The sequence below is a fragment of the Lissotriton helveticus genome, chromosome 3_1 (assembly GCF_964261635.1).
Source record: "Lissotriton helveticus chromosome 3_1, aLisHel1.1, whole genome shotgun sequence".
NCBI lineage: Eukaryota > Metazoa > Chordata > Amphibia > Caudata > Salamandridae > Lissotriton > Lissotriton helveticus.
The window spans coordinates 385,015,359-385,039,604 of NC_136061.1; the positions used below are offsets into that span (position 1 = coordinate 385,015,359).

Below are 24,246 nucleotides of genomic sequence, written 5' to 3' on the forward strand. Positions count from 1 at the left end.
CTAAGTGGGTCTTTTTGAAATGAAGTATTGTATGTGTATTACCATGATATAGAATAGAAAGGTAGCAACAACAGGACTTCCAAGGCACTGGGCTTTGCTGAGCAAGAACACTACCACCATGATTAATACAACCACTTGTTGTAATTACGGCAAGAGTGTGCTCCAAAACTCACCAGAGGCTTCATGCAGGCTGAGGTGGAAGAAGAGCGAGTTGCGTTCATCTGCAGCATGTATGTGAGGGGAACATCCTTTACGACGCGGATGTAACCACGACTTGCGCTGGAAGGCGCTCAAGGACAAGGAATAGTTAATGTACTATTCCAACACCTTCCCTACTATCCACAGGGACTGGTGTTGGAATAGTAAATTAAACTATTCCTAAGTCCGCACCCTACAGCGCAAGTCGTGGTAACGACTTGAGCTGTAAAACACGCGGTGTAACGGTACGCGTGGTAATAGCCTGCGTCGAACCGTCATACATCCTGTATGTGAGGGCCTCACACAGCCTGAGCTGCTGTGGTGATCCCATATCCCATGCTACTGGCCACCTAGAGAGGTGTTCCATGGGCAGGTAGGACCACAGGGTATGCAGGGCAGCAGCAGAATCATGGAATACCACATGGGCTGCACAATGTCACTTTTGGGCTTCTTCATCAACTTCTCGGTGAATGCCATGGATTTCAGAAAGGTTAATCATTATATAATAGCCAGAGTCAAGATGCAGGATTGTCAATGTAAGTTCCCAATCCTATACGTGTCTGAATTCTTCCTATGATGTCAATACCTATTAGCATTATATATTAAGAGGCAATTTCCAAATGCTGGATGCATCACAATGTACTTGTTCACTATTTTACACCAATTTCATCACACCTTGCTTCCATTTTTGTCCAAGGGTTTTTGCTCCTAGTTTTCTGCAATTCTTCTGCAGTTATTTGCACTGAGAGGGAGCCTAGCTCTTCTCCTGTGCCTGATGTCAGAAGGAGTTTGGTTCCTTGCTCATATTCTACAATTCAATTGTCATCTTCACTCAAGAACTAAAAGATTATCAAGAAGTTGTTTCCCCTATATATCGTGCTTACCTCCTAATTGTGATCTTCTTAAGGAGACACGTGACACCTTTAGCATTTACTATTAAGTGCAGGGTGGGACAAGCGCAACTGGGAGGAGTCACTCTTTCCTCAGACAATTTAGCAGGGAACTCAACAGACGTTCTCAGCTATCAGTTCTTGACACCTATATACTCTAAAAAGAGCTGATGGGACACTTTCCTGTTTTTGATGACTGTCGTGCGTTTGTCATGTTATAAACTAGGAATCAGGTCCTTTGTTTCCAGTTGGCACACAATGTGTTTGGTTTTGTCTTCTCTATTTCCTGTTCAGAACCTCTGCATAGTGTTCCACCCATCCTCACTGTGCTTTAAAAACCTACTCAGTAACTTTGCTGCTCCTATAGAATTCTCAGTTCCTCTCTCTTTTTTGCTCTTTGTCTCTAACTCCTGTTACTTTGCTTTCTCCCTTAGAGTACATGAAGTATGATACATACCTGGGGACCTAGTGATGCTCCAGAGGGGCAGCACTGGTGACACACGTGACAGCAGTGGCAGGAACAGATAGAAGGCAACTTCTGGAGAGAAAGAGAGTGAGTGATAAAATTACACAACACGTTGTGAGATCCTACAAGAAAAGCAATGAGTAGATTGGAATTTATACATAAGGAAGGTGAGAGAAATTTACTACAGAGAAAAAAGTAAAAATTAAAATAACCAGAATATGCCCACTAGGATTCCAGTGACATATCTCATCCAGTAGTGGCCCGTGCAGGTAAGCGTGGTGAGGTGAGGGTGGAGGGAGTGGAAGTGACAAACAATGGAATAGGGTAAATAAAATAAATAAAACCACTAGCCGCAAATACGACTTGGTGATGCGGCGAGCACAAGGTTAGTGGTTTTATTTATTTTATCTTCCCTATTCCGTTGTTTGTCACTTCCAACCCTTTTGCCCACACCCCACCGCGCTTACCTGAACGGGCCGCCACTGATCCCATCACAACTAGTGAGGAATCCCCATGGCTGCTGCTTTCTTTGAATCGGTAGTTATTGCAAACTCCAAATGATCAAAGGCCAAGCACACTCGTTACGATTTACCAATTCAAATAATGTACACATGATCACCCTAAAAAAACTTGGAACACTTCTTAGATGATGACTTTTTATCATATTTTCAAACAGAGAAAAAAGATCATGGCAAACACAGCAACAGCAGGACGCATTGCACAATGTTTTTAAAACCACTCACAAATATTCTGGTAGAAAAATATGTTACAGTTCGTAGAGGAGGTGTATATGGGGCTTTCATTGACTTCTCTACGGCTTTTGATAAGGTGGATAGATCTCTGCTGTGGAGTAAATTAATTAAATTAGAGATGCCCCCTAGCTTATTAAAGTTAGTTATTGCACTGCACACAGACACCTGGTGCAGAGTATTAATGGGTGGTGAAAGAGGACTATCCAGGGTTATACCCACAAATAATGGACTTAAACAGGGCTGCCTACTGACTCCCCTGTTGTTCTCGTTATATATTGCTGACCTCCCTAAGGCTCTATTATCATCTAGTAATGGTATTGCACCTGTTTTGGGGAGATCTCCAATAGCGTGCTTAATGTACGCAGATGATATTTTAATTTTGGACCTTACCCCAAAAGGTTTGAATGGCCGCATACAAGCTCTGTTCTCCTACGCTGAGGCTCATTTTCTAAAAATAAATATTTTAAAAAGCAAAATAATGTGCTTTCGGGGAAGGAGAAAATCCAAATATGAAAATTATTATTGGTCCGTTGGGGGTGAAAGACTAGAAGTAGTCAAATCCTATCCCTTTCTTGGAAAGATAGTCACGAGTAATTTAAATGAAAAAACCCACACTGAGAACAATAGCAGGAAAGCTCTTGCTCAAGGGAAGAGTCTTATCTCTCTTTACAAGACGACAGGTAGAAGGCACTTTCCATACTGCTCGAGGTTTTTCGAGCAAAAATACCCGCATCCCTAATCTACGGACTAGAAATAGTAGATATGGCATGTTGGAATTTTTTGGATTCTACCGAAGGAAAAATATTACGCAACTTAGCTTCTGTAAATACTGCAAATTCTACGTCTACTTTAAGACAAGAATTCGGTCTGCGTAGCTCTTGGGCACAGGCAGCTGCGAGTGTGGTGCGTTGGGTTTTTAATATAGCTGGAGGAATGCCTGGCACACTGAGGTACCTAATAAAAAATGAGGTGTTGGGTTACTTTAATGTTTATTCTTCAATTGTAAGGAATTTCCGACAGGCTGTTACATTATTACAGCTAGATGAACAAGGCCTTTTTTCATTATCTACAGCCCAATTAAAGTTATCCTTAAAGTCTGCCTCTTGGGAGTTGAGTTTTAGAGTAGATAGTGGGACAAGTAAAGCAAAGAGAGGAATGTTCCCTACTGGTAAATTTTGTGAAATAAAAAAACCCCAGCCATACTTATGCTGGAATCTCCCTCATGGAGTTAGGCGATTTACCCTTTTGTGAAGGTATAATTTACTTCCTCTGAATTGTCTTTTGTCCAAATGGTATGGTGGTTCAGATATCTGTGATTTTTGTAATTCTAATTCCCAGGATATGTACCATGTTATTTTTGTTTGTCCGGTCCTTATGGCATATAGACGCAAATGGTTAAGACCTATGTGCCTTCAATTGGGTATTTTTACTGCTTTGGATTTTATTGAAGCAATGCTTAATCCTCCGAACGAAATGTTTTGTTTTAAACTGTTTCATTTCTTTAAATGCTTCTTAACATTATATTGATATTTTTATTTTTTCTTCTTTCTTTTTTAAAGAAATCTTGTTGTTTTTTATTGAATTATTATGTGGACCTCAATTGAGTTCCGTTATCATAAATAAACAAACTTGAAACACTCACAAATATTCAGTAGAAAGTTTATTTAGTAAGAGTTATTTAAAATAAAATGATGATGCTCCTCAGAAAATCCGTTTCATAGGTCATAAAAAAAAGTTAATTTTCAAAACGATGTGTAACAATGTCCTTAGAGAGCAATTAAAAGAATCATTACTCTTTCAAAGCTATCAAAATACAATGATACATTGCTCGAATTATGTTTCCACTGCATGAAGCTAATGTTCGTGTGGCATGCAAATATCCCAGCAATTAAGGAAAACATGCCAGTAAGCCACATTCTCATCATAAGGAAATCTGCCTGGAAGAAGCAGAATGAAACTCTTGTCACATAGCAAACACATCTTAAATAGAGTTTCAGTAGACATTTTTTAGATTTCAATATTGATTTGAAGTTGCATTTTTTTTAATTGCTCTTATACTTGCACGATCAATTTACTCCAAGCCATTTGCATACACCATACACACAGTATCATGGCTGCTTTCCAGAGTAAAGTTTAACTCAAAAGACAAAAAAATCCTGTTTGGATTACTGCCAGTGTGTCCAATGATTTGAGTACCCCAGTGACTTAAGAGAAATGCATCAATCACACAAAAGGGAGGAATGCTTGAAAAGAGTATAAACACTGGCAATTTCTAGGACTAGCATTCCAATCCATCATTTTTCACCCACTGTGTCACTCTAAACAAAGGCCTGTCCTGTGAAAAATAGAATTGGCCCTGCTCCTCTTAGGAACAATCCATCCTAAACTACCAGGGAAGTCCCCTCCAAAAGGGATAACAAGCAACCCAGATCAGTTTTGGTCTAGTTAGGCCCCATCAGTCAGTCATTGTTTGGATCCTATGGCACAGTAAGCAAGGGACCCATGTCTGGGCATACCCGTGGCAACTTAGAGAGTTATAGCAATCACATAAAAGGTGATAGAAGGAAAGCTTACACATAGTCTAACAATGATATTTTCTTGGGGTAGCATTTCAACCCATTGTTTTTTTGTCCACTGTGCCAATCCAGACAGAGGACGCTTTATGCAAATCAGTCTGACACTGCTCCTCATTGAAGAAGTAATCCCCTACTGCCAGGTGAAGCACCCTCCAGAAGGGACCACAAGCAACCCAGAACAGTTTTGGCTTAATTAGGCCTTGTTGAGGTATAGAATCAATCTCAGCGCCTGGATACTCCCACAGGTGATTGGCTGCGCTCTACAAATTAACATAACATCATATGGCACAGTGACCAAGGGACCTTAATCTGGGTATGCCCATGGGCACTACATCAATCACACAAAGGGTGGTCAGAGGAATGCTTGCAAATAGTCCAACCACTGGTAATGCAATCGCTTGGGGTAGCATTCCAAGCAGTTCTTTTTCGGCCATCCCTAGACAAAAGCCTGTCTTCTGGAAATCAGTACTGACCCTGCTCTTCATGGGAACATTCCATCCCGAACTGCCAGGGGAAGCCCCCTCCAGAAGGGAACACAAGCAACCCCAGATCGGTTTCGGCCTAATTAGACCAAGAGACTCATGTCTGGGCATACCCTAGGCCAATTAGGACGTTACATCAATCACATAAAACGGTGATGGGAGGAATGCTTGCACATAGTCTAACCACTGACATTTGCTCTGGTCGCATTCCAAGCCATTGTTTTTTCACCCACTGTGCTAATCTAGGCAAAGGCCACCATAAGCAAATCAGTTCTGACCCTGCTCCATATTGGAACAGTCCAGCCCCACCTGCCAAGTGAATCCACAACAGAAAGGCACACAAGCAACCCCTGAATGGTTTCAACTTATTTAGGAGTCGCCAGTGAGCTATTGCATGGATCATATGGCAAAGTGGACAAGGGACCCTTGTCTGGGCATGCCCTTGGACACTACATCAATCACACAAAAGGTGGTAGGAGGAATGCTGGCAATGCAGTCTCTTCGGGTAGCATTCCAGTCCACAGTTTTTTGTACACTGTGCCACATTAGACAATGGATGCTTTATGCACTTCAGTTTTGATCCTGCACCTCACTGGAACAGTCCATCCCTAACTGTCAGGTGAAGCACCCTCCAGAAGGGAACACCACCTGCCTTATGCATGTCAGTACTGACCCTGCTCCTCCTGGTAACAGTCCATTATAAACTTCTAGAAAAACCTGGACTGTTGTTATTGGAGCAGGGCCAACACTGACTTCCATATGGCTGGGTCTAATTTGAGGCGGCATTTTGGACAAAAAAATAAGGGACTGGAATGAAAACCTTAGTATTTGCTATGTTTTAACTATTTACAAGCATTCTTCCTAGCACTTTTTTGTGTGTTTGTTTGTTTTTGTGTGTTTGATGGAATACCTTTTGTGGCCAAGCATATGCCCTGACATGGCCCCCATGCTCACTGTATCACCAGAACCAAGCTGCAACCGACTGAAGAGGCCCAACCAGACTGAAATGATTCTTGGGCTGCTTGTGTTCCGGATCAGAGAGGACTGGGCTTTGAAGTTTGGGCTGGACTGTTCTTCTTAAAAGCAGGACCACGGCTGTTTCACATATGGCAGGGTCTACACTGAGGTGGCAAAGTGGTAAAAAATGATAGGTTAGAATGCGTCTACGAGCGATTGCTAGTGGTTTGAGTATTTGCAAGCATTCTTCCCATCACTTTTGGTTTTTGATTCAAGATTTAAGTCAAATGTGGCCATGAGATCACTAGTCCTCAAGAATTGACTCCTAATTTGAGATCATGTTAATGGTTGTAATCAATAAAAAAGTTTTAATTCAAAAAGCACAAGAGAAGGAGTTTATCAAATACTAATAACAGTAAAGCTTCAACAGAGCTTTCAGATTTATGTGAATATCTGCTGGTGGGTAAATGAGGAGGATTCTTCAGCAACTACCTTAAATAACAATAATATGTGCTATATTAACATTGAAAAACATTTTTAATTAACGTTTGGTCGTCCACGATAATAATGATTTTTATAGGAAAAATATCATATGCATATCATAGTTATAAGTGGTGAGTTAAAAATGTAAATAAATGGTAATCCTAAAGTGACATGTTTGAAGTATTAATCTCCTCAATCTTCTCAGGAGTGAAACATATGCTGCATAATGTGAAAAAGGGTTTTCAAATCATATTGGTAGAGATGAGTGTCGAGTGCATCTGTTTAAATTATTTTGTCAGTGTTTATTCCTCACATGTACTCTATGCCCGCACTTTACTGCTTACTCACATGTTTGGAAAATAAACAATATGAAAGGGATCTTTAATATTCTGAAGTTTAGTGCTTTGGCCTATAAAATATTCCTTAAATTCTAAATTTATAAAATCAACGTTATCTGTTTTAGCTGATCATAAAGATTTAAAAGTATCTGCAATTCTGTTTATTAACGTTTATTAAAATTTCTCCTTTTCAATTAAAGCTCTCTAGGATTTGAAACAATTCTCTTAATGTTGGATTGTTGGAAAGGCATTTCTTCATGAGAAGATGATAATAGATGATAATTTGAAATTATGGCTAATATCATGCCATTTTTTAGAAGAGCAAGTTACTTAACTTCATTAACAATCTTCTGGTGGATACTCCATCTACCTGCAGATTCCTTCTATCTTGAATCCTCCCTAGTTGTAATACTTGATCCAGAAAACTTGGAATAGTTTCCTAGCTCAGAAATTTTTCAGAATGGGTATGTGGGTAGATTGAGTGTTCACAAGAAAGGTCATTACCAAAAGTAAGCAAATAATTATTTTGATGGACACTTCTACCCATATATTCCTCATGCATCAATACCCAAGCAGTACCACAAAGAGGTGGGTCTGAGAAGAGTACTTCATCAAATAGTCTTACAGCAACAATCAAGTTAAATGACCACTTCTACAGACTTTGTGAAGGCATGGACTGAAGCCCACATTGCAGCCCAAAATGTATTTAAAACTTGAACTAAACACACTTTAATGATTAACCCTCATGACATGAGGAAACCAATTTAGGATGAAAGGAGCTCTGTGCCCGAAACATCAACTTGTCCAGAAAAAAAACAGGCGAATTAAGTATAAACTGAAAGGGTCAGTAGTTCACTCACTTGCTGAATCGAGGTACCACGAATAAGGAAGAAAGCCTTCATGGTAAAGAGCCTCAGAGAGGAGCCACGCTCAAACAACATCTCCATCAAAAAGCAAGAACCAAATTTTGGCCCCATTAAGAGATGATGAATGGAGATGGAGGAAATGTTATGGGCAAACCTTTTAAAAATGTATCACTACAGCTGATTTCAACTATGAATACTGATCGGGTAAGAAAATGAAAGCAAATAAAGTCAACAGGTTCTCGCCACCAGGCCGGACTAAAGAAAGCACAAACCACAACACATCAGACAACTGTGCCTAATGCAGATCAACTTTCTGTTCGGCACACAAAGCATGACAAGCAGCTTGAATAAACTGATCTGGTGGAGGGCTTGCATACAGCGAGGATTCCATCCACAACCTCAAGCATTCATATTGCCTCACTCAGTTTAGAAGCCTGAAGTTGGAAGCTGGGAAGGTTTAGGTAGAGCACACTCTATCTCCCCACTGTAATGGAAATGACTTCCAGAGCAGAAGAGAAAGAGGAGGATAAACACTGATGTGGAGTTTGTCCGAATACCATACACTCCTTGCCCAATTTGGTGCAATCATTATCATATTTGTTCTTAACAAGCTGAGGGAGGACCAGGAGGTCTCGGAACATGAGGAATCAGGGGTTTGGGGGGCAGGGGTGAATGTAATGAAGATGGAAATCCACCGTGTGTGAAATACAGCCCCCATGGCACCATGAAATGGAACATTTTGCATTGAACAGTTTTCTTAGTGTCACATGGATCGAGATGAGGGGCACTCCGGAGGGTGTGAACTGATTGAGCCCACTCTTCATGGATATGACACTCATGTCTGCTAGATCATACTTGCTCAACTTATTTTCCCTCTTATTAAAAGAGCTCACTGGTTAACTGCCTGACAGTAAGATCTCATTAGCAGTGGTCAAGCTCCCAATGCAATGTGTCTCCTCCCCTCTGCCCCTACCTGGGTGTCTCACTCTTGCTCAATACCTTCTTTCCCTGGGTTGTTTTTATCCACAGTCCAGGCCTCTGCATGGTGGCAGGAGATGAGAAGCGGGCACTGCTGCTCTTGGCAGTGTGAGTCCTCTCAGGCCCACAGAGCAGGCTCACACAGGTGATCTTCATTAGGCCCAAACACAAACCCACCATCCAAACCTTTTCCCTTTCCCAACTCATAGGTACTGATGCCCTAGGGTTCTGCATCTCTATCTCAGCATAACCATCCCTTGCAGGGGTTTTAGTCTGTCAGCCCCCGGGGTAATCAGGACAATTTATTAAGTCTCTGGTTGACAACATTGCAAAACATCTAGTGAAGATCAAGAATTTCACTCTCCTTAGGAACTTTATTATACATATTGATAATACTACAGATGTGCAAGAAAAGGTTTCCATCTCTAAATTTGAACCAATTTAAACCAATTTGTCAACTTTCCAATTCATCAGGCTGGGCATATTCTTGACACCATTTCCTTGAATAGGGAAGTTATAATTTGAAAAGTAGAGGCTAAAATATGGTTAGACCACTCTCTAATCTACTTTACTTGGGAAATGGATATTGCCCCTAAGGAAAGAGATGGTCGTAACACCCCTAGATATTATAGGGGATGGGTGAAGGCTAAATTAGCAGAAATTGAGTCATTGTTAAGAGGTTTTAGACCCATATTAAGTGGAGATGTGGAGGCTAATACTTTAGCCTTGAATAAGTGGCTTTTAGAGATGGCAAATTAGGTGGCCCCCAAAAAACGTAGTGAACAACCAAGACACCCTCCTTCCCCTTGATTTGTTTAGGAACTGGCAGCAATAAATACGCTGTCAACATCCAAAAAGGCAGTGAAGACAGCATAGTTTCTCAGACAATAAGGAGATCAATAGGTTGGCATTGAGACATTATCACAGGACAATAAGACAGGCTCACACCACCTTTTTTATCAAAAAGATACTTTCCACAGGTAATTGCCCATGTGAAGTACTTAATACTGTTACAATTTTTCTCCAGCCTATGTCCTTCTCACAACCTATTACAGCATCGGCGACACTGTGTAAGGATATCTTACATTTTTTTGACGAGAAGATTGTCAAAATTGTGACCAATGTAGAACTAAACAGGGCTCCACATAACACCAAGATCATATCTACAGGCAATGTACGCAGCAATCATGGATAAGCTGTGTGAATTTTCTCAGATTTCTCTTGAGGAGTCTGAACAAGCTATTCTGACATGCAAGTAGGGCTCCCCAGCGGTTTCTTGTCTTCCCATATTCTGAATGCTGTGGTTAAATTCATGAATCACATTTTTTATTATTTATTCAATCTTTCGATTCGATAGGCTATTGTCCCGTCTTGCTGGAAAGTAGCTTGAATAATTCCCTTGTCGAAAAAGTTATAGCCTCCATGCTGGACATTGCCAGTGCCACCCCAAAAGGGACTGAACCAGCAAACACGGAGGTGGTATTGCCATCCTCTCAAGGACACTATTTGCTGCATGACCTCCTCAGATGACTTGAATCCGATAATAGACCATCTCAACTTCCAACTTCACACAGACGGAAAAAGCACAATCAGAGGCAACCTCGCCTACAGACTACCAGGACCATGCCCTAGCTTCTGCAGCGCCATCCATGACCGCATCACCCTGATTGCCATTGACTCCGAGTACTACATATTCCTAGAGGATCTCAACTTCAACCTTGGAGACCCCAGTGACACTAACACAACTCACCTCCTGGAAAGCATGAGCAACATCGGCCTCAAACAACTTGTCACTGACCCTACCCACATCGCAGGACACACCCTCAACCCCATCTTCACGTCCAGCGACAAAGTCAAGTTCAACCATGTCACACAGCTCACCTGGTACAACCACTAACGCATCTACTTTACCATCTCAGGACCTACCAACACTGGCACCATGTACCTAGCTCCACATGCAGAAATTGGAAAAAAATATCAGAAGACCCGTGGAACAGCGCTCTCAACTCTCACCTTCCAGACACAACAGTCAACCCAGAACAGGCTGCAAATAACTTTTCCTGGTGGATCACAGAATGTGCCCACACAATCACCCTGCCAAGCCAGCCAAATCCAAAGGACCTGTCAAAAGATCTAGTTGGTTCACTTTAGAGCTGAAATCCACAAAACACAACTGCCGGCAAGTTGAAAGGAAGTGGCAAACCAGCAAAGAGACAGGAGACCATACCACCATCAAGACATCACTCAACCATTACCACCACCTCCTGAAAGAACAACCTAGCTGACCGCATAGATGTCAGCACAAACGGCAGCAAGGAGCTCTTCACCATTGTGAAGGAGTTCTGCAACCCTGCTGCCACCGAGAACGACATCACCCCCTTCCAAGAGCTGTGTGACACCTTGGTGGACTTCTTCCACAACAAGATCCCAGTCATCTACAAAACTTCTAACCCCCCCCCACCATCGACAGCATCATCCTATTCACACCCACAAATACAAAACCTGAACACCTCCTCACCCAATGGGTTCCTCTCACAACTCAAGCCACAATCTCCATCATGAACTCTGTGTATTCATGAGCACCCATGGATCCCTGTCCCCACTATATCTTCAACCTTGGGAGCAAGACAATTGGCGATAAACTCAAGAAAGTCCTGAACCCCTCCATCACCTCAGCCTCCTTCTCAGAGGACTGGAAACACGCTAAAGTGAGGCCCCTCTGGAAGAAACCCTCCACTGACCCATCAGAACTGTAGAACTACCAGTTCATCTCCATGCTCTCCTTGTTAGTAAAGGTTCTTGAGAACGCAATCAACCAGCAACTCACCCAACTCTTGATACACAACAACCTCTTGGACCCCTCTAAATCCAGATTCCCAGCCAACCACAGCAAAGCGACAACTCTATTTGCAGCCACCAACAACATAGGGGCCCTCCTGGACCACAGCAAAATGGCAGTCCTCATCCTCCTGGACCTATCAGCCACCTTTGACACAGTCTCCAATCATATCTTGATCAATAGACTGCACCACATTGGAATCCAGGGAGAGGCCCTCAAATAGATTGCCTCATCCCTCACCAGAAGAATCCAGAGAATTAATCTCCCACCGTTCACCTCGGACCCCAAGAAGAACATCTGAGGTGTCCGCCAAGGATCATCCCTCAGCCCCACCCTCTTCGACACGTACATGTGGCCAATCCCATCAGATCACATGGACTCAACATCATCTTGTACGCTGACAACATACAGCTCATCCTCTCATTGTCAGAAAACCCCTCCATCACCAGAGCCAGCTTCCACAGATATATTATGAACATCGCCGACTGGATGAAGGGCAACTTTCTCAAGCTCAACACTGATAAGACAGAAGTTCTCATCTTTGGAAACAACACCTCACCATGGAACTACGTATGGTGGCCTGCTGCACTCAGCCCATTCCCTATCAGACAGACCACACTAGCAACCTCAGCATCTTCTTGGACGGCAAACTATCTATGAAGAAACAGGTAAACACAGTCTCATGTGCTTGCTTCCACACCCTACACTTGACCCGCAAGATCTTCAGGTGTCTCCCAATCAACACTAGAAAGACCGTCATTCAGGCCCTTGTGACCAGCAGACTAGACTATGGTAACACACTCTACATAGGAATCGCTGCATGCCTCCTAAAGAGACTACAGACAATACAAAACTCAGCGGCAAGACTCATTCTCGACCTCCCCAGATGAACTCACATCACAACGCACCTCAAGAGGCTACACTGGCTCCCGATCCAGAAGAGATGCCAGTTCAAGATGTTGACCCACCCATACAAATCCCTGCACAAAGAAAGACCAGCATGCATCAACAAACGCATGATCTTCTACTAACTGACCAGACACTTACGATCTGCCTCCCTCTTCCTCGCAGACATTCTCCGGATCCGCTAAAGCAACAGCTGAGAATGCTTCTTCTCACAGCTGGCAGTCAATGCTTGAAACAACCTTCCCCTGCACTTAAGGACTGCCCCATGGCTCTTGGAATTCAGGAAAGGACTCAACACCTGGCAGTCTGAATGAACAAATCACCAGGAAGCAGTTAGCAAATCCAGGACCATGAGACTTTCATGGGTGATTTGCTGGGCTCTATAAATCCCTGATTGATTGATTTGTTGGTCGGTTGACAGACCGCAACTGGCCAATTTTAGGCCTACTTTGTTAATCCCCACTACCTCTAAGATGCTTGAAAAGCAAGCAAATTACTGCAGAGCTATTCTTTTACCTAGAACAGCATAAACTTCTTCACCCTTTGCAATCTGGGTCCAGACCGTGACACAGCATGGAGACTGTACTGGTAATAGTGGCTGACTCAATTAAATTGGCACTGGATCAGGTTAAAAAGACCGTCCTGGTCCTGTTGGATTAATCAGCAGCATTCAACACTGTTTCCCACACCCTCCTGTTACAACGTCTAGAGGAAAAGTTATGGTTAGCTCTGCTTTGCCATGGTTCTGCTCTTTTCTGAAGAATCATAGTCAAGAAGTTTGGCTGGCCCCATATTCCTCAGAGCACAAATCCCTTAAATGCAGTGTGCACAGGGCTCAGCCTTGAGCTCAACTCTGTTTTAATATACATGTGGCTCGCCTGAACTACTTAGTGGAATCCTTAGGGGTCAATGTTGTGTCTTACGCATATGATACTCTGCTCCTTCTTTCAATGGACAAGGATACCCCGGAGTCCTGTAAAGCCTTTCAGAACTGTTTGGCAGCCGTTTTTAAGTGGATTGGGCAAGCAACCTTCAATGTAACACTGGAAAAAAATAAATCCTGCTATTTGGGTCCCCTGCTCCTTCAGACCAGGAATGCTGGCCAAAGTAGGCTCACCTCTCCTCCCCCTACCACTCTGGCATGGAATCCAGGGGTTAAGTTCTAACTTCTCCATTCGTTTGCAGATCTCTACTGTAGTCAGTTTATTATTTGTCTTAATAAGATCATTAAAAAGGTTGTTTGAGATTGCTCCCTTTCCGGACAAGAGGACAGTAATCCATGCTGTAATCACTTCATGCATAGATTATGCTAATTTCCTGTACATGCCTATCTGCTCAAGAAATAGCAGATTGTTCAGAACGCAGCAACTAGACTACTCTTAAAAGAGCAGAGGCGTCTTTTATTTGCTCCCCATCTAAAGGAGCTCCATTGGCTACATGTTAAGGAGATAATTCCGTTTAAGGCACTAGTCTTGTCTCACAGAGCTTTCTATAGTACCGGTCCCTACTATCTTTCGATGAAGCTACAGCATTATCTCCCATCTAAATCGCTCGATTTGTCTGACGCAATTCGGTGCAAAGGATCAGATAAAGAATTAGGCAGGGGCAATATTCTCCTATCTTGCAGCTCAAGCATGAAACCAACTCCCTCTCGATTGCTGCAAGATTAGGGGGGAATGTCTCTTTGGGCAAGCTGTGAAAACCTGGCTATTTGATCAGGCCGTTTAGGGCTTTTCCTCTGTGTTATATTTACTTGTTATGCTGTATTGTATTGTACACATGCCTTACTGCTTAGAATGGTACATCTCTATGATGTTCCAGAGATTCTTATGTGATGTCACCCCTGTAGCATCATGAACAGTTGGTCCAGCTGTGTCTGGCAAGAAGCTGGTTAGGTTCTTTCTCTCAAGAATAAATCTACTTGCAGTTATTCCATGGAGTAATTGCCTTTTATATACGTGAGAATTCGAAAGAAGATGCATCGCAGAAAACGGTACTACAATTACCATAGTCCTTAGGGGCGATCCCGCTGGTGTATTAGCAGTGTGCGACCCCATTTTGCGAACGTTTATGCTCCTTGGAGCCGTGGGCTGACGAGCTCGGGATCCCGCACCTGCGTGCCTTTGTGTGGTACTATACCTGGTAATATTTGGCAGCATGCAGCAACCCCAGAAGATAGCCTAATCCCTGCTGACGAGGGGTAAATACCCCGAAACACGTGTACAGAGATGGCGAAGATTTGAAGATACGTGAGAATTCGAAAGAAGATGCATCGCAGAAAACGGTACCACAATTACCATACTCCTTAGGGGCGATCTCGCTGGTGTATTAGCAGTGTGCGACCCCATTTTGTGAATGTTTATGCTCCTTGGAGCCGTGGGCTGACGAGCTCGGGATCCCGCACCTGCGTGCCTTTGTGTGGTACTATACCTGGTAATATTTGGCAGCACGCAGCAACCCCAGAAGATAGCCTAATCCCTGCTGACGAGGGGTAAATACCCCGAAACACGTGTACAGGGATGGCGAAGATTTGAAGATACGTGAGAATTCGAAAGAAGATGCATCGCAGAAAACGGTACCACAATTACCATACTCCTTAGGGGCGAGGCGATCTCGCTGGTGTATTAGCAGTGTGCGACCCCATTTTGTGAATGTTTATGCTCCTTGGAGCCGTGGGCTGACGAGCTCGGGATCCCGCACATGCGTGCCTTTGTGTGGTACTATACCTGGTAATATTTGGCAGCACGCAGCAACCCCAGAAGATAGCCTAATCCCTGCTGACGAGGGGTAAATACCCCGAAACACGTGTACAGGGATGGCGAAGATTTGAAGATACGTGAGAATTCGAAAGAAGATGCATCGCAGAAAACGGTACTACAATTACCATAGTCCTTAGGGGCGATCCCACTGGTGTATTAGCAGTGTGCGACCCCATTTTGTGAATGTTTATGCTCCTTGGAGCCGTGGGCTGACGAGCTCGGGATCCCGCACCTGCATGCCTTTGTGTGGTACTATACCTGGTAATATTTGGCAGCACGCAGCAACCCCAGAAGATAGCCTAATCCCTGCTGACGAGGGGTAAATACCCCGAAACACGTGTGCAGGGATGGCAAAGATTTGAAGGTCATACGGAAAATGACATACGTTGGACTGTAATCAGCCAAGTGATCATACCACCAAGAGGTGGTGACCTGACGCGGATGCTCAATAAGGAAGAGCTTCAATGGATAATAAAAACGGACAGTCTAAACACTGGACTCAACCTTCAAGAGGATTGGACTGCCCTCCTCTAAGCTCTAACCCACGGAACAATTGAGGACCCTTCCTAAGTTCTCTGCTTTGGACTTCTCTGTTGTCTTGTGGATCTGCTTGATCAGACGTTTTCTTTAATGTTTTCTGTAATGCTTTTAAGAATTATTGTGAATTAACCTTAAAATTCTTGCTCACTGTCGCCGGATAATAATCACTTGCACCAATGCACCACCTTTTATTTCACTTCCTTTTCCCTCCCCTAACCCTACCACTCCAATATGGCCGCCGCACTGAAACCCTTGTCTATTTCTATGCCCCAGGATTCTGTAACACCCATGTTTCTACCAGCCAATCAGAACCCTACCACTCCATTATGGCCGTCGCACTGAATCCCTTGTCTATTTCTATGCCCCGGGATTCTGTAACACCCATGTTTCTACCAGCCAATCAGAATCCTTCCAGTCCTTCAAATTCCCTCCCCCAGCACTCCCCTCGAGGAAACCAGGAAACAGATTCCACTACCGACTGAACCGGTAAGTCTAGCGATGTGTGGCTCTCTCCCTCCCGACCCTTCACCACGCTGTAATCCCTAAATGACCTGTTTTCCCTGCAGGTCTTCTCCTGGTACCGCGGATTTTAATCAATGAAGCGCAGCCCACCTCAATAGCGCCCGATTCTGATAAGAGCCCCACTGCGCCCGCTTTTAACCCTTGTGAACCCTTTTTTTGTTCCCCGTTTGCTCTAATTTTGTCCTCTTTGACTTACAGGGCTGCTTCCCCAGGCTATCAATTTCTTAGCCCTTGCCCGTGCCGATCGGGGTAACCTTTTCCTTCCCCCCCCCGGTAAGCAATCCCTCACTCTTCCCCCACTGCGCCGTATCTACTAGCACGTATATTTCGGAATCCCGCCGAATGTTTAGTATAAATGTTCCTTGTCACACCGTATGCGTACTCCTCCACTGCGCCTTGAATCTCCATGCCGCATGCAGTCTAGTGTAATTATCACCTCATACTCGGACTTGCCCAACGTGAACCGGCTGTACACACCACTCCGCTAAATCCGGATGATTCACCTTCTGCACGGTTTGCTTTTTAAACTATGTCATGAATGCGCCGCCAAAACTGCCGGTTTTTAAACTAAAGAGGTATCTCAAACACAGATGTACACTGCCTGGCCCAACTCCCCCACTTATTTTAAATCACTCTCCCACCCTATCACTAGCATACGCGGTCTACACCCCGATCTGCAACTTCACAGAAAACAGGTTCACCATTCACTCAAGTCACTTGGAAATATGCCAATATTATGCTTTAAATGTTCATAAATTAAATGTATATATACTTTCTCTTTCCCTCCCTTCTCTAGGCATTAGAGGCTTATAATGTTAAAGGCAAATATAAATGTCCTGATGATGGTCCCCATGACTAAGTAGTGGGACCGAAACGCCGTCGACTCATTGTACACCATATACAAATGCTTGATTTATATGTTGTATGTAATGGTGTTTAACTGATATTTCTGTATACTCAATACTTTACAGAAATCGCTACTTTTGCCTTGAAACGCCCTGCTCTTTTCCTCTGTTTACCTTTTGTACTGATCTGACTGTGTTTGGGTACAGGCTTGTGCCCCACACTGGTGATTTGTTGAAGGTATTCCTGTGTATGAAATATTTCAATTGAGTAAAAAATTGAAGACCTCTGTCCGGCTGGACATGTCGCCCCAAATATAGAACTGATTCAGTCTATATTCATTGCTTTGCATATAATTCTTTTGCATGGACCGTTGTTGTTTCACAAAAAATGGTCATATTTGGCAGCACGTAGCAACCCCAGAAGATAGCCTAATCCCTGCTGACGAGGGGTAAATACCCCGAAACACGTGTACAGGGATGGCGAAGATTTGAAGATACGTGAGAATTCGAAAGAAGATGCATCGCAAAAAACGGTACTACAATTACCATAGTCCTTAGGGGCGATCCCGCTGGTGTATTAGCAGTGTGCGACCCTATTTTGTGAATGCCTTTTATATTATAACAAATTTGGCGACGGAATCTTGATCGGAATCTAACAGAATTTATATTAAGTGCAACAGCTACTCATAAGAGTGACTCAGTGCTAAATAAACTGAGTTTATTTAGAATAAACTGCAACAATTTACCTCAGTTTATTTAGCACTGAGTCACTCTTATGAGTAGCTGTTGCACTTAATATAAATTCCTGTTAGATTGATTGAAACAAAACAAAGAGGCCCCCTCACCCACCACAAAGTACATTTGCAGTTTCCCTGGCCGCCGCCGGCAGGGGTACTTTGGATTTGAAACATTATGCTGGGATTCTCTGGTCTTCCACCCTCACCTTGTGGCCTAGTGGTGCTGATCCTTCTCCTGGGTTGCAGCAGGCAGCTTCAGTTTATCATGCCCCAGCTTCTGGCAGTCCTCCCATTTTTGAAGCAGTGTCTGCCTCATGCAATGGCATGTACAATGTCTCCACTAAACAATTGGTCAACTGCTTTCCTTCATGGTAGGCCTAAGGCAACTTCTCCTGGCAGGATGTCAAATGTCCTCAGATTTCTGGCCCAAACCTGACAAGGAGGTTGCTGGTCAATACTCTGAACCTGAAGCACATTAGAGTTTCCAGGTTGGCACTGCTGTGGAACGCTGGACTCTAGTAGAGAAATCTTGGCACAGTGGCTGGTAGTTTCTGCCCCATACTTGTATTGAATTTCCAGGAAGATTCTGGATTGCACAAGTCCACTATGGAACTGGATTAAAACAGTTAACCTTTGTGCATTCCACCAAGACTACTCCAGGCAAAGTCTTTGTTCTTCTGTTGTCATCAGGATGGTGGGGTGGGGTTGAGAGTCCTCTGTCAGGAGAGACCCAAACCAAAGGCACAAAAGAGAGAGAGGTTTCCTCACTTTACTACCCTTGAGCCTGCTGGGGGGAACACTTCTAAGGACCAATAGAGGAGGAAAGCCAGATGAAATCACCTCCACTTTAAATGGATCCTCTCTTTGCCTACTACCTTCTTGTCCCCTACAAAGGAAACCAGTAATTCTTTGGAGGAGTCCTCAAATTCACCCTGCTGCGTATGGCGTTCTTCAACCTCCATCTTATGAAACAATTTGTTTCAGGAAATTAAAATGGATTCATGTGTTGCCACAGTCACATGGAGCATGCTTGCTTGCCCACATTCTACAGTAAAGGTACACTACATACATGTGTCATTTATGTGTCATTCATGTCCCACATCAAAGGTAATAAGGACTCGGTTTCAGGGGACATACATACATTTTTAAAAGGCTAAGAGGCAGTAGGCATCTCTCACTGGCAGGTGACAAGTCGAAAGGCCTTTCATGTTACTTAACTCTGTTGCTGTCATCACTTTCAGTCTTTTATAGCCCAGCTAGCTCACAGGAGACATAGAGGAAAAAAGGAGAGCACACATGGTGTGCCTCTTCAGAACACAGAGCTATGCGTGCATGAGTGTTGAGCTGAAAATATGTAGAAAATAGGAAAATCTTGCTATGAGGAATCCAAAGTGATGGTCACATTTTCAAAAGCCATGCCATCGGTCCCCACAGAGCAACACCACCTATGCTCAGTAGCTGGGGGCTATTACAGGTTTTCTGGACACAGTCTGGGGAGGATTCATGAAGTGAGACATCTACAGGTAGAAGCGGGTTTTCCATTTTTTAGTGGATATTTCAGAATATTTTGCAGAAAAACGCCCAAGCAGTCTTATAATTGTAAAGTTCCATGTAAATTTGCCAAAAGTGAATTCTTACTTCATGAAAAAGTATTTGGAATATAAACAATCAATAACTGAGAAAGCAACAGCTTATCTGACCGTATCATCATTTTTATGAAATGTACCCTTTCTATGATTGAAATATCTATATTTGATTCGTAGCTGCAGCAAATTATTTCCTTCAAGATCATTAGGTGTGAAATCTTATATAGCCCACTAATAGCCTGTAGAACAGCCACACCAACCAAATACATTCATAAAAGCTCCACACATCCACACCAGCTGCTGACAGCTCCTCAGACCCCCCCAACAACACATAAACCTTTGTTGTCACCTTACTAGTCAAAAACTCATTTTCTGCTTCTGATACCTGCTCGTGGGTGGCTGATGATTCGTCAGCGTCTGAGAACTCTATCTAGCTCTTCAAATCTGATGATCTTCACAAGACCTCCCATGTTCTCCATTTACATCCAACCCAGTATCAGCCCTCTTCATCAACTAATTTCCTTTGAAACAGTCTAGTCCAAGTACCTCCACATGCGTCTGATCCCTTTGAACCAGCACAATACCTTTTCAGCAGTCCCTGATACTTCCTCGCTAATGCCATAATTCAACACCAGCTCCTGATACCATGTCACCAGTTGATTCTCATCACCAATACAATATCTCCACACCTGTACAATAGTATGACACCAGTGTAAAGTGTTTACATCAATTCCTTACAAATCATCGCCAGCGTTTTAGCCCTCCTCACAACCTGAAACCTAAACAAATGCCTGATATCTTCCTCACCAATTTAATACCCCATCATCAGATCCCGTTGTCTCCTTACCAGTCCCTCTTGCTTCCTAAACAGATCTTGATGTGTCTCCACCAACCACTGACAACCTTTCACAACTACGCCATTTTCCCATCATTCTCTGCATTACAACCATCTTAGCCACCCATATTACCTTCTCCTGACTCAGCATCTCACACGAAACCCCTGACACTACCTCAAATGCTACTGTTACATTCTTACCAGCCAAATACTGCCACATCAGCCTGATATCGATTCACCAGCACAATACCTCTTTAACAGGTACTGAGAAACTCTAATCAGCGTGATGCATACTTACTAGCCAGTGAGGACTGGTTCGGGGGCCCCAAGAGCATTTAGGTCTTACTGTGCCTCAACTATATCAATTGTGGTTATTTACCACTGGAGTCCAGGGGTCCGGGTACTCTTGTCACCCCGAATTGTAAATCAAGCACACCGCTCCTCACCGCTCCAGTACTAAGCGCTCATGGTAGTGACAGGATATTTGCATAAACACCTCGAGAAGTATTCCAACAATATTACATATACAGCCATTGGAGACTGAACGGCATCTCCTAGTTAGAGCATGTAGCAGCTTAACACCAAACAACGCTGACCTCATGCAAAAAGGTGGTTACTTGGTGAGGCCCAGGTCAGATTTAGCCCACAGAACTCTAAAGAATATATATCCCCGAGGTGGTTAAATTGGGTCGACTGCTATCTGGATTGTCTAAGGTTGTGGCTCCACACACAGTTATTACAGCAGTCAGACATCCAGAAGGTTTCATTCTGCATGCACAGCACAACTAGACATAAATGAGGCGCTCATGTACTCTTGAGAAGCCTTATGCACTAGAGAACATGGCAACATGGTGTAAATCTGCCTCGAGAGCATAACGTTCTCAAGTTACAAGACGGGCACATACATGCAGCTGAACTGCCCCACTTAACGCCTGACCAGTCCACCGATTTGGCCAACGGAAAGGAATTTAGATATAGCTGGCTGGCTACCCGGGCTACCCGGGAGAATTCCGGGCAGCAATGATTTGCCCTTAGAATTCGATGAAGCCTACCAACCTATGATAGCACAATTCCTGAATAAAGACATTATTTCGTAGGTTAAACCCCCATACCTCAACACCATTGCAAAAGTCAAAACTTGGAGGGTGATTGTGGTTCAGATACTCATACAGTATGGAACATTCTCTAGCAATAGAGCCTTTTTGCACAATCAGGGAGAAAGACATGGTCAAATGCATGCTGTCTTGTTATATGCAGACGGAGTCTTGTAATATCAGCACAGCAGGGAGCTCGTACAGACCTTCCAGTGGTTCTGCAGAAGCAAAAATAATTCAGGTTGATATCTGGGCTTAAATTGAACAGAAGCAACTCGTACATTTCCCCCTATAGAGAACTTCAAAAGTACTTTATTCGGTTTACATTTTGAGAAACCATAAAAGTTACACGTTCCAGAATACAATACAAACACATAATATAAACACAAAATATACATTGCCCTTCGTCAAGACGAGAATGGTAATTTGATTTCAACGTGGTCGTGGTGGGGAGGGCATCATTAAAAGCCATTTTAAAATTAAATAAATAAAAACCGTAAAAACACTATATCCAGTTAAAAATCTAAACATTTTCTATGTTTCATTGCACATTTTAGAAAACCGGCCACAAAGGGGATACAATCAGGTTTTAACAATTGTAAATAAAAAAGGGCGGGACGTGCTTGCACAAAATTTAACTTTTTTAAAATAGGTTTTAAATAAAGGTTTCTGGGCATTTCATAATATTTACAGAGGAACATGAAGTGAAGCAAATCCTGAGGAGACTTATTGTCGCAGCCACAGGATGCTAACACTTTCCCTTTGTGGCTTCCGCATGGTACTGCTAATAAGATATGAAAGAGATTCATTCTAAACCTGAAAAGTAAAAAACGCTCGTATGCTGGTATTGGCAAAGTTAAATATAGTTCCATATCTAGGGAGGTTTTAAGCATCGAGTGCAACCGTACACTGGGCTTCAACAGTTCTCTCTCCTCCCTTTCCATTGATTTGTTTAAAATGAAGGAATGTTTTACGAGTGTTATATCCTTTCTGGTAATACCTTCAGGATTTATAAATAAGTCCGGACGTCCCAGCTCACTAAAACTAGTTTTTAGATAATTAATCCATGGGATTTTAATCATGTGGTCTAAGTTTAGGATCTCTCTCATAAAATTATGTTTAAGGCCAAGGTGCTTGTAAGCCAACATTGAAGCCAGAAAGTCAGGGGACGCAAGGCCAAGGTGTCACTTATATATGGCATACCGGTTTCTTCATGGACTGACAGATTCGCTGTCCCCTTCGGAACGCTCAGTAGTTGTTTTAAAAAGTTGTTTTCAGTCACCTGAAGACCTTCGAGGCCAGAGTATCCCCATAAATCCCTCCCGTAACTGGCTACAGTTAAGCATTTGGCTCGATACATTTTTAACAGTGCTGCCACAGGTCGGTTACCCATTTTAGTGGCAAATCCAAATAGTGCGGCATTTGCCCTGGTGACTTCACCCCTTTTTTTGTTTAAAAGTCCTACCCAATCGAGCCGGTGATCTAGAAGAACACCCAGATAGGAGAAAGTTGAGCAATTCGGCACTCTGGCTCCGTTCACCACAAAAGGGTACTGTCTCTTGGGTCTAGACCCTACCTGCATCACATAGGATTTGGTTTTGTTTATGGCCAGATCTCGCTTAGTCATAAATCCATGGAATGCATCAAGTAGGGTTTGTAACCCCTTAGGGGTGCGGGCCAGGAGGACTGCGTCGTCCGCATATAGCAGGACGGGCAGTCCTCGCCGACCCACGTATGTAGAGAACTTAGCGCTTAAGTTTTCTCCTCCTTACATTGTAATGACCTTGTTCTTGCAACACATACTTTTAAATAAGTGGGAATTAATATTTTTAGAAACTGTGGATGCCATTTCAGGCAATATGAACAAGGCTTGGCATCTATAAGGGCAGTGACCTTTCCCCCAGTGGGCTGAGTTCCCTTGAGCCACCACGTATGCTCTTTTACTTTTCCATCATACATGTCGTGCTCAAAGGGCATTTATTGCAGGATCTAAACATGGTTTTGACATAATTCATCTCTGGGTCAGGCAGACATTGGGTAGCCTTACCTCCCCATCGATGAATAAGATTTAAGTATCCCTGATTTTGAAACATACTATTTTGCGGCGCAACTCCAATGTGTGGTACTGTGGCTAACTGTCTGCAGGTTACACGCTGGAGGTCTGGTATGTGTGCAGCCCTGCCAAGTACCACACATTTCAGTGAGGGGATCTGCATCAGTGCACTGAAATGCAATGTCACGCATTATAATAGCACCTCCTCAGCTGTCACATTGAGCGCTGCTACAGCAATACACTCTACAAGCTGCAGTGACAGCGCGCACTGGGCGCTGCTCCCAGCAACCTTGGGGGCCCTGGCTAAGCTCAGCCTGCACAGTGCTACATTGTAACACTAAGCACTGACACCTGTGCAGCATTATCAATCACGTCAGGACAGTTGGAGTCAATGCCCAATGGCACACACTAATAGGTGGGTCCTTCCGCCCCTGCTATCTCTTGCAGTGTGAACGGGCGGGTGCCGGCGGTTTTCATAAAGTTTTGGATCCGACCTCACTGGCTCACTGTCTTGTTAACCACCTGCTGGCACATGCTGTTAAAT

General features: G+C 43.4%; 1 protein-coding gene across 1 annotated transcript in view; it reads right to left on the minus strand.

The window, feature by feature from the left end:
- The window catches only part of LOC144823021 (kinesin-like protein KIF12), a 182,039-nt gene that overhangs the window by 49,491 nt on the left and 108,302 nt on the right, over nt 1-24,246 (minus strand). The window contains exon 12 of the mRNA XM_078681147.1: nt 1,546-1,626. Within this exon, the coding sequence (XP_078537273.1) occupies nt 1,546-1,626 (81 nt within the window). The remainder of the gene's footprint in view (nt 1-1,545; nt 1,627-24,246) is intronic.